Genomic DNA, 16,145 nt, shown 5'->3' with positions numbered 1-16,145 from the left:
CAAATGCTTGAATTTCAAATTCCTTATAAATTCTTCATCCAAACAAGGTATTTCACCTCAAAGAATTTGAAATTCTTCAAATAAATGAATTATTCCATTTAAATTCTCCATCCAAACACACTATAATTTTCTCGGATTGTCTGTCCAATCTAAGACAAGAAACATGAAGCATACAAATGTGAATTCCAACCGGATAGAAAATTTGGTAATTAAGAAAAAAAAAAACCAATATCGGATCATGTAAACAAAAAAAAAATGTAGGATCAAAACAAATTGCTCAAATCTTCTTGTCGGGTATAATATTTGTCCCTCGTAAAATATACAAATTACTTGGGCATATGCACAACGAAACACATACAAAAACAAATTTCATAGCAACACATTACCCTGTCTTCTATTCTAGCTAGACAAAACTAGTGACAATTGAAAATAAATACATGAAACGAATCAAGTAAAGGGTCTAAGCTTGTCACTGCATCCATCTTACCAACAAGTCAATAACAACGTCCACTCTATCAAGCCATCATTATCTTCTTTTCACTGTTCTTGCTTCGAAAAGGAGATAACAAGGAGAAAGAACGAGAAGCTGCACAACAATATGTTTGCCAAATCCATATTCAGAAAAGGAATCTAGATGATTATGTAGCAAATAGGGTACGGATAAATTAAGAGTTGATTCAAGTCCACTTAAGAAAATTTAGGATACAACGAGTGCTTACACTTTTGTTGAGATGTGCTGGCAGTTGGAGTTTCATCTTGAGAGATCAAGTTCTTTAGAGTGTGAACTGAAGGATGACATGGAAATATGGTGGTCAGTTTAAGTACATATATGTCATAAATAAAATTGAATTTAGTGAACTTCTTCAGACACTAGTAATCATCAACCATAAAGGCAATTATAAAAATGAACAAACAAGTGTATGAAAAATCCAATAAGATCCATCAGTTCTAAAAGCACAGGTTATGATGTAGTATAGTAAAATACACTTGCCAGGGAAAGTGTTCCAGGGAAGCAGTAATATCTGAATACTAATTTATTATGCTGATGCCAATGATGAGAAAATTACCTTCGTTTGAGGAACCGCTAGTTCCAATCTCATCCACTTCAGAACCTTCAACGCTGGCATTATCTGATTCTGTGTTGCGTTCAGCAGCTGAGCTATGACTCTTTTTCCCAAACTTTAGCAGTCGTCTAAACCCTTTGGATGATGATTCCTTTACCTGAGGCTTCTCGTTTGCTTCAGGAATCTTCTCAAGTGTTGAGTTCCCAATGTTATACACATGTGCTTTAACAGTCTCCATACCAATTGCTGCAGCCTCTAAACTTGTGGGGGTTGCTTTACCATACTCACTATTTCTTGTACTAGGATCTTCCATAGAAGAAACTCGAGCATATGGGGCATGATATGTTTCCCCAGCAATAGAAAGACTGGATGATTTTGAAGGTTCTTTCTCTGTATTATCCATTTTGACCTGATTTTGGATGGTATTATAAGTTAGCTGATGGAGAATTTGAACAAAATTTGAGCATGTCTAAAATCAAATTACAATTTCTTGCCCACACAATTAAAGGTTTAAAATAACAGTACAGACTTATCTTCCGGATATAATATCTTACAATGTTAGTTGTATAAATTAGAATGCGTGGAAAAACAAAAAGTTTCAAACACTAGAAGGTATATTGCAGGACCAGATGATGAATCATGGTTCAAAAGTAAGAATTCTGATCTGTGACCTATGGGTTGAATCAGTGGAAACAACCTTTCGTACTCATTATCATGTTCATGTAGAAGTTTTTTACGCACATCAGAAAGTATGAACTAACAATGCAGTTAAACTATCATCAAAGCTAAGAATACATACCTCAGTAGATATGGGTTGCAGGTGTGATTGGCTCTCAGAGGTTTCTTTATCTCCTATATCCATGCTTAATGGTGAAACAGGAGCACGGATAACAACATAATTGGAGGTTGCTATCTCTGTTTTTTCTGTTACTTCATTATCATATTGTTTCTTTGGTACCCCTAAGTTTTCTTCAGAATGATGAACGGGAGGGGCATAAGGTTTCTCACACTCATGCATCACAACAGTCTTCTCAACTACAGGATTGTCATCTCCATCATCATTGGATGAAGTACCAATTTCATTTTTCTTCGGCATTGTACTTTCTGAATTCATAGAAGACTTGCTATCATTCAACTTATGTGCCTTCTCTTTGACTGATGTTTTGTTCTGAGGAATGTCACTTGCTTTGGAAGTTTTGATTTTCAGTTCTGGAAGGGCTGCTATCTTGCTTTTATCATGACTCACAATAGCAGATATCTTTTTGCTCTCAGGTCCATCAGCAGCTTTAGTCTTTGATATTGTTCCAGTGCCATGTGGTTTAACTGAGGAAGTCTGATGAATGGTACTCATTTTAGGTTCTGATAATCTTCTAATCCTAGCCATTGATGCTTTAGTATCAGTTGTACTATCATCCTTCTCTAGCTTAGATTCAGGCAAAGAAGACACTGATTGGCTCAATTTTTTATTATCCAACTGGCTTCTCGAAATCAATCTGCTGGTTTTTGAGGCTTTCAAAGAATCATTAGATCCAACAGATGCAGTTCTGACAGGGACTCTTTGAAGGGGTGAGGAATGTCCTGGCTCTGAATCACTAAATTTTGATCCTTTATGAGAGCTTGGTGAAAGTTTTGATGGAAATTGTTTCTTGGTCAGCTGTGATGGCGACTGTGCAGTGATTGTGCCACTCTTGGCAGCAATCCTCTTTTGCCTCTCCATCTTTAAGGCTTCTAGGCGTTTTATCTCTTCCTGTTCCTAGTTATTATAAACAGAAGGAAATAAACAACGTTGAATAACTGATGAATGGGAAGCATATAAGGTGAGAGATGAGAGCATGAGGAGCAAATCTCAATCATAAGTTTGAAATCGATGCTTAAGAGTAAAACTAATTAAAACAATCTTAACCATCCATGTATAACAAAGATTTACTCTTCTCACTTCTTACGATCTCACTAGATATGTCCCTCAGATGAATGACCCTAAAGATATAATTTTCCAATTAATCTAAATGAAAATGCACTAAAAACTATGTAAAGGTCTGTATATAAGGCCACTGATATTGATTAAATGTTTCACATCCATTATAAGCTAACTGTATGAAATAGTAACATGAAAGTGGGAAGGAAGGCTGGAAGCTTTGAAACAGAAGTGAGTACCTTCTCTTTCTTCAATTTTTGGAGATCAGCTTTGTAGTTCCTTAAGCTCTCAGCACGTGCCCTTGCTTCATCCAATGGATTAAGTTTAGAACTCCTCCCTCTCCTTATTGGCCCGCCTGTCTTTCTTTTATCAGAATTATTTAGGGTAAGTTTTGATTTTGGCTCCTTATCCAACTTCTTAGATCCTGGTTTGGCTTCCATCACTACCTCTTTGTTCTTATTTTGTAAAGTACCACCAGCCTGGGCCTGCATTTCATAGTCTAAAGCAGGGTCGTAGCTCATTGATCCCCTTTCAGCTCCTCTTTCAGGCAACATGCTTAATTCATCTGGCTCATAACTGATACGGTTTATCTCATCCGAAGACTTTTCTTCCTTATGCTGCCCCATTGGGAACTCAGAGTCCATGTCAATAGCATTTCTCTCAACATTTCCTGCATCATTGACTTCGATTGATCTATGCTCCAATATGTAGGAATCATCATTCATATCATGAAATAACTTCCTTTCTAGCTTTTGGTTTGAATAACCTAGGGTATTTTCTATATTTGCAGAAGGGTAAGCATTGCCAAATTGACTTTCTTGCTTGGGAATGATGAAATCATCATGGGAAGCCCTCCTATAAACACTCCTTTTTCCATTTACTTCTAAAGATTGTACATCATCAGCAGACCCACCATTACCAGACTGTCCTGCCCTTGCAGATAACAATAAATCATCATTGGATGTCTTAGGCATGTGAGTCAATCCTTTGCTAATGCTATGCATATCTATAGCAGAACTTCCTTGAACTTCATGCATTCCCCGCTCATCAAAAACTAAAGGATCATTGACTGCAACGTGTTGTTTTCTTCTCACGTCATTCATCTTTTCCAGATCAAATTGATCTTGGTCAGTGGTGTGTCTATCTTCATCAACATCTCTCAGTAAACAATTTTGGAATGCTTGCCAGTGGCCTCCATCTGCATCCTTCCCATTCTCTGTTTCTTCCCTGTCAGATGATTCCAATTTCTTCGAAGATTCTTTTCTGTTTTCCCTTCTCTTTGAGGACTTCACAGATTCCTGATTATCTTCATCAGTTTCAGAGGCAGAGTCTGAGTATGATCCACTTCCAGAAGAATTTTCAGGCTTTGTTATGTAATTGATGTTCCGAATGACCACCATGCCAGATTTCTGTCTACCTGATCGCCTATCCTTCTTCCGTCGATCTCCAGTCTGTGAACCTTCCCTCTCCATATCCACTTCCTCTCCAGATTCAGTATTGCTGTGTCTACTATCCATGGAATGCCTTCTGCGCCCGTTATTTTGACCCGCAATTAGCCTGGGGTCCTCCATAGGAGAATAATTTGGCTGCATAAATGGACCATTTCCAGGATATGCTTGATAGTAGGGTATTCCTTGCACTGGATATGGCTGAAAGACAGGTACAGTACCTGGGGGAGAATGAACAGGCCAAGGAGGGAACATATGGTGTGGAAATTGACCTTGAATATTATCTTGGTTGCCTACAGATGGTTGGCGGTCCATTGGAGGCACATCTGGAAAAGTGCAAACAAGAATCTCAAGACATATTTCTAATTAAGAAAAAAGCCAGAGATGGACTGTGGATCAACATTTAAAAATCTTAGTAGAGGAATCAAATCTTTATCACAAAAAAAGAGAGTTACAAGTCAGATATCATGCTCAAGTTCATAGTATACTCGACATGTCAGGTACCTGAACTTGTTTTCCCATTGCTCTCAGAGTCCAGTTCAGTATGGGATGAAGAGACCATATTGGGAAGTATAATGCCAGAGGCATTGAAGGCAGAGAAGTCTGAGCGATTGGATATAGTTTCAGCAGCTTCAATTTCAAGCCACTGTCCAGTTTCATGTTTTCTTCTCCAAAGATCCCTGAATTTTGTGCATGCATCCCTGACAAGCAACAAAAAATACATCAGCAAGATTTCCAGGTCATAACTCATAAGTATGTTACAAGTCAATGGGTGAAGAACCCAACACCTCACCCAAGAATATCTAAGGTTATAATGCTCTGAAAAAAAAAAGTTTTCTTACATCATGCGAGAAGCCCCGAAGCATTCACCAAATGACATCAAAGCTGGTATATTGTCAATGTCAAAACCAGCAGCAACAGCACGAGCAAATGCCATGCCTTGCTCTTTCTGCAGTGCTGACTTACGTGTCTCTAAGACTTTCAGAAGATGAACTCTGACACAACATTAGAAGTGAATGAGTTAACAATCTGTTCCACATAGTGCAAAGAAACTCAATAAATAAACTTATTTATCATATTTATAAACAAGCAGCTCAATCCAACTGAATATTGATTAAAAATTTATAACAATGTAGAAACAGTTGTCCCAAAGCTTAAGCTATTGTAGATGCATTAAAAAAAACCAGCTCAATTTGTATACCTGTTCAATCATCATAAATAAATAAAATGAATAGTTTTCCATCATGCTACTTTGAATACGGTGGATAACCAATTATCCTCAAAAGGCAAATATCAACAATACAGTTATGGACCTACGGTCAAGCTTATATATGATTCACCATGAAATTCCTTTTCTGCCTTATTCCTAACAGGAATTCTCAAACTAAAAGTAACTTCAACAGAATTTTATTTGATTTTTTTTTAAGTAACTCCAACAGCATCTTCCATGTTGATAATATCTTTACTTTATTCACTACACACATATTCTAGGAAAAAAATTAAATGATATAACTTCAAAGATACGGTCTAGAATGGACAGTCGATGAATTTCATTATTTACTCATAAACAATTTACGTTAAAAATATAATTTCCTAATCTGTGAGAGATGGTCATAGAAAAGGGTGAAAACAAAAGGACATTTAGAATTTACTTCGAGTTTCCTTCCGATGCAGTGTTTCCATTTGCTTGAGGTGGCTGTGCATCAGGCTGGCACATAATCATATTGATTAGAAAGTATAAGATCAATAGAAGAATAGGTTATTCATTATTGAATACCTACTAACCTTGTAAAGTACAATTGCTCTCTCCTCATTAGTATCCTGCTGAGTCTTCCTGCCTGTGGAAAGTAGTAAATTTGGTTAGTTGTAAACAATTATAAAACTTAGCAGGGATTTAAATACACCTATATTTTGTTCAAGACAAGTTAGATGTACACAATGACAACTTGCAATAGTCGTACTTGATCTTTCAGAGACACCTTCAGTGCATTCAACATGTTTTACTTGATTTTCTTCCACCTGCAGAAAAACTCAACTATTGAAACAGTTTTTTAAGTGCTGGGATGAATCAAAGTAGTGCTAGATATTTACATACAGCGCTAATCCCTAAAGAACTATTTCCTTGAATTGCAATGGCCTCTTCAATCTGCAAGATTTCAGATTCTATAGTATACACACGTTCCAATATCTCAGGAGTGCTCACGAAACGAACAAACCTATAGAAGCAGAGAAAATTAGTCAGCAGGCTAGCTTTAAGTCTCTAACCTTACAGTAACAAGTCGTAATATTTATGTTCAATTTCAAAGCATGGTTTCATTTTCATTTACTTTGGAAAGAGTAAAACAGAAGAGTTATAACAGAAATTCTGGTCTTGAGATCACAGCAACTAGAAGAGGGACTTTCAAAATGGCACTAAAGACCCACTGGATACAATGCAATAATACCAATGATAATCTCTAAGAAGCATATTTAAATCAATCCAATTCCAACCTAGTTTGAACCCAAAAATAAACCCCCAAAATAAAAGTCAAACCTTTCAACAGTTCCCTTGGTAAACCATGAGGTATCAGTGTTACCGTCAGGCTCAAGAACAATAGAATAACCACCCTTGGCCATCTGATCCTGAGCAGCCTTCAAGTGAGCAAGAAATGGGTTAAGCAAGCCTGAGGCAATCTTCTCCTTCTTCCCATTCAAAGTTATAACCAAGTCAAACCTGATTCAACGAAGAACAAGTAGCATGACGAAGAATCAAACATGCAAATGTTTTCAGTAACCTTCCACATAGATTAATTAAAGACAAAAGAGTTACTATCTATTACCTTGTTCTAGTGGGGGTGAGCTGAAACACAGCAGAATCCAACCTCCTTGAAATGTTCATTGTTTTGTCAAAAATAGCAACCAGAGAAGCCGAGACTAATAATCTAGCAACTGGGTTCTCACTTCTCACAAAAGATCAGATTGGAAATCACAAAGGGTGTCAAAAAATCAAAGACCCAAAACGAGTTCAGTGAAAAAAAGACAAACTTTTGTATATTAAAAAAAGAACCTTTAGCTGAAAGACTTAAAATAGAAAAGGTAAGAGAGTATGACGGAGAGAAAGCATCCAAAGATTGTTATTTGTTGTTCATCGTCCTCTTTGGATACCAATTCCAACCCCCACCAGGGTGACCAATTTCATCGATTTTTTCTAACAGGGTGGAAATAAGAGAAACCGTTGAGGGTATAATGGGAAATTCATTGAATTTGACAGAAACTATTGGAGGCGCCGAAGTGTGACAGTGACAGCATCAGACAGACACAGCACTATTTGTAACAATCTAAGAGGTGTCGCAAAATTACGGTAATACCCCTTCCTTTTTTAATTATCCACTCTACCCTGTTTGGTGACTGCCAAGTTGGCAACCAGTTTCAACCGTAACTTCATTATTAAAGATTAATCACTTTCACTTAAAATCGCTTTCCATTTTGACTTGTTAGTGTGTAATTAGGGAAATAGAAAAAAGATTCCTTGGAGGAAGTTCTGGTTGGCTATCTTTTTCAGTAAAGATTTGATCTGCACTCTCTTGATTTTTTTTCCCTAATGGACCTGTTTGGTTAATCTACTCTATCATTTAATAATAGGTTTAGTACTCATATATTATTTACAATTTTAAAAATAATTATCATAAAATTTCATAAATTAGATATATAAATATTGCGTGATTAGATGATTATGTAAAATTATTTTTATTTTGATGTAAATTTTTTACTTTTTAATAATCACCAAATCAATTCTTTGATATTGAAAAATTACCCACAAATTTTAAGGGATTTAGCAATGCTTTGAAGTTTAAATCCGCGAGAAATTGCTGATAATGATGCACTCGTTAATTATTTAACGAATTAAATCATTAATGCCATAATATTATTAAAAATATGTCTTCTCGATTTTTTACATTAATTATATTTTTATCGAATAATTCATCATAGAAATAGGAATAAAAAGTAGTGCACCATTATATTAATGATAGTACTCTTTTAATTATTGGTTAGATCCAATAATCAATCAAAAGCTTTAAACAAATGGAATTAGAGTATATATCATTGGTTGAGGACATTACAAAAGGAAAAGGAAGGAAAAATGAACATATTTTGAAGGCAATTGAAAATCCAAAATACCCCACGGGTTGTCAATGAGTTAATTATATTCTGAAGACTTTTTATTTTTATTTATAAGCATTTATATTCTTTAGCTATGTCGAAGAAACGGATCATGATGACCACCAACCCTCTCAATCATTGAAAATGAAGAGGAATATATTGATGATTGATGAAGAACATACAACACATTTATCTTTTCATATAAAATTGTATGTTTTTCCCTAGTGAGTTGCTTCCCACACGATGTTTCTAAAGAGATAATTCTGCTACCTTTTTTCTTATACGTGAAGATTATTGGTTTTTGTATGAAACTTGCTGAACATTATTAATATAATATTTTGATATACAGCTTGCATCTACCATGCTTGAAACGGAAATAATTGACAACGCATTATATTGTATATTGCAGTAAAATAATAATTTCAAACAAAACAAAACTTGTGCAAAAACTTAAGCATGCTTGTGAGATCTTATAAAGTTAAAAAAACTTAAGCATGCTTGTGAGATCTTATAAAGTTAATTATCCATACATTATTAGTATTTTACACCCACAATTAATCATATTTTTTAAATTATTTTATTTTATTTTTATTTAATTAAATAAATAAATAATATGTCATTATTAAAAGATATTAGTGTTGATAATGGAGAACACTAATATGACAAAAGTGTTGACATATTACAAAATTAAAGTACTTAGGTGTGCTTATGTCCGTGTTTTAAATAACATATTATTATAGGTGTAAAAAAAATTTAGCATATTATAAAGAAATATTTTTAAATTTCTTTCAAGAGATTGAAAAACAATTATGTTCTAAAATAATCCACTCAAACTTGATTCCCAAAAAAAAAAAAAAAAACTCTGAATACTAATTTATTTGATTTGATACGACCAAGATTTTTTATTTATTATTTTTTTTACCAATATGACCAAGTTTCTAAGAAACATATACAGAAACAGATATATTCCTTATCCACGCCAAAACTGATTAGAAAATTAATTAAATGCCAAATCTAAAAATAATAACAACATCAGTGTGAAATCCCAGTTCGACCGGCCATTGTTAAAAAAACAATAAGAAATTAAGGCACTTCAAGTTACATATAAATGGAGACTTCCACAGAAAATTATCTTAGATTTGTTCATTGACATTAGTGACCACATGACTCGGACATTGGACCAAATTTTAACCTCTTCTGTAAATGAATTAAAATGTTAGGTTAAGATATAAAAATATATACAATGACCTAAACATCATATCAACGCAGACTATTTTGCGCCATTAGTTAATTCACGAATTTAAAGTTGGACAGCATCTAGCTTTGTAGCCAATGGAAGTTGATGTATCTTTATTTATAATTTTTTGTTTGCATCCTACAAGAATCTCATGTTCTGCTCCCTCTACTTCCCCTTTAATAAAACCCTCAGCTAGCTCTTCTCTGAAGGCGTTGTGCATGGAGACGTGGCGCTCGCAGATCAGGAGCCTGAGGGCATTGCAAGCCTCCAAGGTTTTCCAGACGTCGTGCAACGACATCTTGTAGATCACCATGCACTTCTCATCGTTGGGGAGACACAGCTTATGCCACTCGGAGTGTGAGTGAGAGGAATGTAATTTTATATTTATTATGAAAATATTAAATAATATATTATTTAATTAAAATCTAACAAACAAGTTAAATATATACTTAACAAATATGAATATTAATTTTGTGATGTGACTTGGTCACAAAACATATTAATTTGTGTGTTTATTTTATTGGTAGTACTTATTATTATTAGATAATTAAACGGAGAAGTATGTAAGAGAAAGCTTCCAAATGAACGTACTTTTGCCTCTTCCAAACTGAAAACCAAACACACTTTACAACTTTTTATAAATCTCAAAATCTTCATCATTTCTAGTATTGTATAAAATCTTGTTGAATATAGTTTTATCTTGAGAAAGGCTAAATTATGCCTTTCAATTCCATTTGTTGGATTTAATTTTGAAATGAGGCTGGGATGGACCCTTGAGGAAAGACCATTGGCTAATGTTATAAATAATTTGGCCTATAAATTTTGTACTATTCATCTATTATTTACAATACTCATTGATTGTTTTTTATCTATATTTTTCTTTGTGTTTAAGGTAAAAATTGTACATGGATCCCAATCAATATAATTTTCAAAGTTATTTTAATTATTTACAAAAACAAGCATCACCTCCATTCTTTTTCGGTGAAAATTTCCAAAATTCTCATTTTTTTTATATACCTACCACAACCACCACACTCTACCAATGATAATTCTCTGAATTCCCATTTTTTTATGTATTCACCACCACCAACCAATCCCAATATGTTTTATAGGCCTTCAATGTTTTTTGAAAGAGTTGTGGAGCCATTAGATTGGGAAACATAATTACTAATTGGTTTAATATCTGAGTCTCAAGTTGGGCTAGATCACACATATGATGTAGGAGGGCAGCAAGGAGAAGAATTAGAATTATCTACTCAAAAAAAATCACGTGTTAGTTTCTTAGTGGAAGAGGAAAATCTCCTTATTCAATCATGGCTCAACATTCCGAAAGATCCAATTGTGGGAGTTGATCAAATTGAAAATAGTTTCTAGATAAGAATCAAAGAGAATTACAACAACAATCACAATCAATTTTCGAAAAGGAAACCAAGTCAGTTAAAAAGTCAATGGTTTCGGATCAAAAAATAGTTCAATTATTTGTCAAATATTACAAACAAGCTCGTGATCAAAGAAAAAGTGGTAACTCAGAGAAACACATCATGGCAAATGCATATAAGATTTACTCGCAAGATGTGAGTGATAAATTCAATTTTGAGCATGCATGACTATTGTTAAGAGACGAGCCAAAATGGAAATCTGAATCAATGGAGAGCTAGCTCTTCTAAAAGATCAAAGATCTCTAAATCTGAACATTACTCAACATCTTATAACACAGATGATGCAGTCAATGATTGTGAAGAATATGACCCAACAACACTAATGTCTCGTCCAATAGGCCAGAAGACCGCAAAAAGAAATAGTAAAGCAAAGGCTGATGAAACATCTTCCAATAAAAAGGAGTTGGATAATATGACAAAAGTAATGTTAGAAAGAAGTGTTATTGTAAAAAAATTGGCTGAAGCGAAGGAGGCGACTAACTTTAGTATGATGTATGACATTCTCATGAAGGACATATCTGCGATGACTAAGAAACAACTCAAAGATCACGAATTAGCCTGTAATTTTATTGGGTATTGTACTATTCGCGCCGAGCATCAAGCTCAAGCTCGGCACTAAGCACCACACGACATCGGACAAAGGCTACAAGATGTCGGCCAAAGCAAAGGCCCATCGTCTAAATGGGCCGCAACCAACTTCAGGCCTAGATCAACCATAACCTCGCCTAAGAGGAAAGTCCTAATTCACATCAAGGTACGTGCACTATATATACGAGACATTTACCCTATCAATGACTAACTTTAGCATCGAAGTCTCTTTTGCACTCCCATCTCGGAGCAGCTGACGTACCCAACAAAGAAGGCTCACCACTCTTGCCCAGTAGATCATCCCTCTCGACCGATCTCAGGTAAGAACATGTATAAATTAGGAGAATAGATATTATTGCATCTTATTTTCTCCCAAAACTAGCTGTTGCAAACTAGCTGTTATAACATTTCTTTTTATTATGTAATTTTTTTTGTTTTTAATATTTAATATTTCTTAAGATATTATAATAATTATGTGATTCTTTTAAATTTTTTATTATATTTATATATTATCCATAATAATTAATTTTTAAAAAAAATTATCAAAAAATGAAGTATGAGTTGTCAAAAAGTGGAGGTGCTTATAAGCAACTCTCATTCAAGCAAAAATTGTAAAAATATAGTATGAATTACTTACAAGTAATGTGATATAACGAGACCTATTTAATAAGCAACTCCCATTATAGATGCTCTAAGAAAATAATTCATTACTTTAAAGATAGATTATGATTGTGTTAAAATAATATTTTATCAACAAAATTATATTTTACGAGTTTAAATTAGTCATATTATCTAAATTATAATTAGTATTTTTTTATAATATATTCCTAACATTTTTTTTATACAGAACACTTTTTTATTATAATCTATAACAAATAAATATCTAATTCAGGATGATTATATTTAATAAATTTACTCATAATTCAAGAAATATTGTTTTAATTAGTAAGTGTGACTTATATTTTTAATAGCCCAAATAATACATTAAAAATAAATGTATGTCTCATTAATAATCTTAAAATATAAAAGGAAATCGGCACGTGAGTCTATATTTTTTATAATTAAGGAAAAAAAATGCTCCAAATTATTTATTATGTAAAAGACAGAAGGTAATATCATATTTAGAAAAGAAAATAGAAAATAATATGAAAATTTGTAGACATGATCTCCCTTTAGAACCAAAGTGAAAATTGGCGATCAAATTTCTTTTGGGTGACGGTGGTCCCAACATCAGAGAGGCATCTAAACTGAATCTTTTCACGATTATTTTGTCCTTTAGTGGGACTTCCACCAACAATCTTTGAGCACATTTCACTTACAAACCCTTTTGGTTTTTCCATGTCTTCATCCTCATCACCAGAATCAATCAAAATATTTTTCTCTTCAGCTGAGGGACATTTCCAGAGATGGTTTTTGGGCACACTCTTTACATTTCCTATGGAGGGTGAATGATGTTGTTTCTCATTGGAATCAAATGTCCATGCAGGGGTACTTGCGGTAGAAACTGAATAAAATGATGAAGACCCTGGTGATGCTTGCTCAGAAGTCAAAGAGCATGGTGATGATGATGGAGAATTCACTGAACTTCCAAACCCTTGTATTTCATTTGTTATTTTAAGAGCCTTCAAACGTGCTTCTCTCAGACTTTCTCCATCCTGTAAAAGATTCACTATTTTGTCTGATAGTTTTTGCATTCTGGACCCCCAGTTGAACCTGAAATAATTAGCTTTATTCATCTATTGTTGGAAACAAAATCATCACTTTATAAAATAATGTATGATTGCATGATCAAATCTGCTATCAGTATTATTTTCTGATCAGAATTTGAGTTTTGCATCAGTAAACTAACATGCATAAATTATTTATTAAACTTATTATCGAATAATTTTTTTAATTATAATTAGAGAAGTGCACCAACATGTTTGTTATTGTATTAGTTTTTCTTAGGTAAAAACCAATTGGGTCACGTGTTTTCAGTTTTGATTTCATGGCAAGGTGGACAGAAACATAAGAACTCATATGGTTAGATTTATTTTAAAATATGAATATATTCAAATCAATATTTAGGAATATTAACATTAGAACTCATCAATACTTCGACACTTTTGTAACTCTTGTCTTTCAATTTCCACCCTACTCTGAATTTTCCGCATGTCTCAAGTTTTAACCTGAATTGTAAAATAAACAAATAAAAACAAACAAATTGTGATACCATTTCGTGTGGTTGGTTTACCACAAATCAATGGATTCAGATTCGAAGTTTACCCTTTTTCATCAATATGGGTAAAACTTCCAAGTTCTTCAATAATTTCTGCATCACAGTGAAACTCTTGAGCAAAATCTTGAGGACCATGGGTCAACAAGAATTCCAGAAGAACGAGTGCTTTGTAAGATTGCCTCCATTGCTCCGAATCCACGTTGTATAACCTACACTTCGATGATATATATAATAAATGACAAGAGGATATAAACTCTAGAGGATTATTGACACATTTATAAAATTGAAATATATAATAATGTCAGCTTAGAAAATTAGGCCAAAGGGTGTCAATGAACAAGCAAACCTTTTATGAAGAACATCAACAATCCTCCAATATTCATCTATGTCAAATGATGCCTCAGCAATTTTAGTCATAGTTTTGGCATCTGGGCTGCAATCATCCTTATTTGTTGCTTCCTCAGCCAGCCTAATAAGAGTTACATTTATTTATCAGAAATTTTGGTGAGTACAACATATACATTATCACAAATTAATAAATCATGCATTAATTACTAATATCCATCCTTTAGTTTCTTAACCAAAGCCTTATGTTTACACACATACACACAATAGCACTTACAATTCAGCTTCAGTAACATCAGTAAATGTCATCCTAGCAGATTTGTACTTTTCTTGTAAAAAACTTGTTGTCTGCTTTTTAAGTTGCTCAAGCAATAGGCTACCCATTACTACTTGGATCAAATTTTCAACTGGTTGATTATGAATGTAGTTCTCTCATTATATACATGATGTAGTAGCTAGTTGGTATAACCAGAAACGATTAATAAAATATGAAACTCAAGGGCAAATGGAAGAAAAGAGGATAAACCATGAAAGTGAACTAATTGCATACTACAAGAACATGTTAATTTATGGATAGCCAAAATTATAGCTCAGACAATGCAGGAAAAGAGCTCATTGAGGAAAGAATAAAAGAGGAAACGAGAAAAGAGAGAGAATGAACCTATAATAGAAAGTTGACCGAATATAATTTATGAATTTACCTATAACCATAATTTTTTGTATAATATATTAATTGTACTAAAAACTAGGATCTTCACACAATAACGAACATTACGATTCACACTTTTATTGATACTATTTCCCCTATCACTAAAAGTGCCTTAATCAATCATTGAAAACTCACTTTTCATGAAGTGGAGAGTTTTTCATTGTCCTTATTATTATACGGGGAGCAAGTCTAGTGAACAATAATGAGACAACTATAGTCTTATGAATCTATAGTGGGCTCACTTATTGTCTTGTCATTAGATCAAAATTTCAAACGTCGTTCACCAAGTTAAGCTTCCTTTGTATTTGATTGGGAAAACTGTTATTAAACAGGCTTTCATTTTGTTTTCTTTTACTATTAATCGTGCACTCTAATAGTGATAAATTAGTTTTTAAGATTTATTGTCTCTTTTTATGAACAAAATAAGAAAATAGTTATTTTTCTTTTTTTTAATTAACTTTTTTTCTCCTTCCCTCTTAACCAAATAGAATGAGAAATACAAATTTTGTTCACTCTTCTCTTTTGAATCAAACAGTCTTTAAAAATAATTACAAATTACATATGAAAAGTTCAATAATAAAATTCAAATTAGCGTTTTTATTTTTTGTGATTCTCTCATTCTTCATTCTAATATCTTTAAGCTAAAACGAGAATAAGAATTCCAAATTTTGAATTTTATCTTGACTAAAACCAAATGTGTCCCTAATGACAATTTAAAATCTTGAATAAAAAGGAGAAAATTAAGATTCACTAAAAAAAATCACATGAAAAAAATAAAAAAATGACAAAATCTCAAATTGACCTTTTTATTAATCATATTCCTTTGTGATTTTTTTTTATCGCTATAATCTTTAAATAAATTGAGAATCAAAATTTAAATTTTGAACTCGTCTCGGCCGAATCCACAAATACCTTACATTTGTATAATACTTATACCCTTGTAATCACACCTCATTTATAGAAAAATGAATAAAATTGAAAAATAAGATTCACAGGGAGAAAAGTGAAAATCACACATGAAAAAGTCATTTATTAAAAACTG

At 33.2% G+C, this 16,145-nt stretch overlaps 2 protein-coding genes across 4 annotated transcripts; both read right to left on the bottom strand.

Annotated features, from left to right (window-relative positions):
- Positions 1-241: 241 nt before the first annotated feature.
- LOC109789677 (COP1-interacting protein-like protein) lies at positions 242-7,689 on the bottom strand. Of its 3 annotated transcripts, XM_020348702.3 has the most exons (14): positions 7,474-7,688; positions 7,247-7,366; positions 6,961-7,140; positions 6,523-6,643; positions 6,389-6,446; positions 6,213-6,265; positions 6,080-6,135; positions 5,270-5,422; positions 4,932-5,128; positions 3,219-4,753; positions 1,864-2,817; positions 1,068-1,473; positions 720-785; positions 242-586 (listed from the first exon to the last, which is right to left on the bottom strand). In XM_020348702.3, the coding sequence occupies exons 2-14, from the start codon at positions 7,303-7,305 to the stop codon at positions 516-518; spliced, it is 3,909 nt and encodes a 1,302-aa protein (XP_020204291.1). In that variant the 5' UTR covers positions 7,306-7,366; positions 7,474-7,688; the 3' UTR covers positions 242-515. The 3 variants fall into 3 exon arrangements, with proteins under 3 accessions (XP_020204291.1, XP_082916001.1, XP_082916000.1); XM_083059875.1 differs by having other exon boundaries at positions 1,864-2,811; positions 7,247-7,689; XM_083059874.1 differs by having other exon boundaries at positions 7,247-7,688.
- A 5,183-nt stretch (positions 7,690-12,872) lies between these two features.
- On the bottom strand, positions 12,873-14,993 carry LOC109789675 (ENTH/VHS family protein). The gene is made up of 4 exons (XM_020348700.3): positions 14,672-14,993; positions 14,396-14,518; positions 14,097-14,258; positions 12,873-13,544 (listed from the first exon to the last, which is right to left on the bottom strand). Exons 1-4 carry the CDS (start codon positions 14,776-14,778, stop codon positions 13,004-13,006), a joined length of 933 nt encoding a protein of 310 aa, XP_020204289.1. The 5' UTR covers positions 14,779-14,993; the 3' UTR covers positions 12,873-13,003.
- Between the last annotated feature and the right edge of the window lie 1,152 nt (positions 14,994-16,145).

Source organism: Cajanus cajan, chromosome 7 (assembly GCF_000230855.2).
Source record: "Cajanus cajan strain Asha chromosome 7, NIPB_CcT2T_4, whole genome shotgun sequence".
Taxonomy (NCBI): Eukaryota; Viridiplantae; Streptophyta; class Magnoliopsida; order Fabales; family Fabaceae; genus Cajanus; species Cajanus cajan.
This window is presented reverse-complemented; position numbering and strand designations above follow the sequence as displayed.

Coding starts and splice junctions, on each gene's coding strand:
- LOC109789677 (XM_083059874.1), bottom strand. CDS start 7,305: ATGAACATTTCAAGGAGGTTGGATTCTGCTGTGTTTCAGCTCACCCCC. Junction 6,447..6,522: donor GTTCTTTAGGGATTAGCGCT/GTATGTAAATAT, acceptor GTTTTTCTGCAG/GTGGAAGAAAATCAAGTAAA. Junction 1,474..1,863: donor TGCAACCCATATCTACTGAG/GTATGTATTCTT, acceptor ATCCAAAATCAG/GTCAAAATGGATAATACAGA.
- LOC109789675 (XM_020348700.3), bottom strand. CDS start 14,778: ATGGGTAGCCTATTGCTTGAGCAACTTAAAAAGCAGACAACAAGTTTT. Junction 14,519..14,671: donor GATGTTACTGAAGCTGAATT/GTAAGTGCTATT, acceptor AACTCTTATTAG/GCTGGCTGAGGAAGCAACAA. Junction 13,545..14,096: donor ACCCATATTGATGAAAAAGG/GTAAACTTCGAA, acceptor TAATTATTTCAG/GTTCAACTGGGGGTCCAGAA.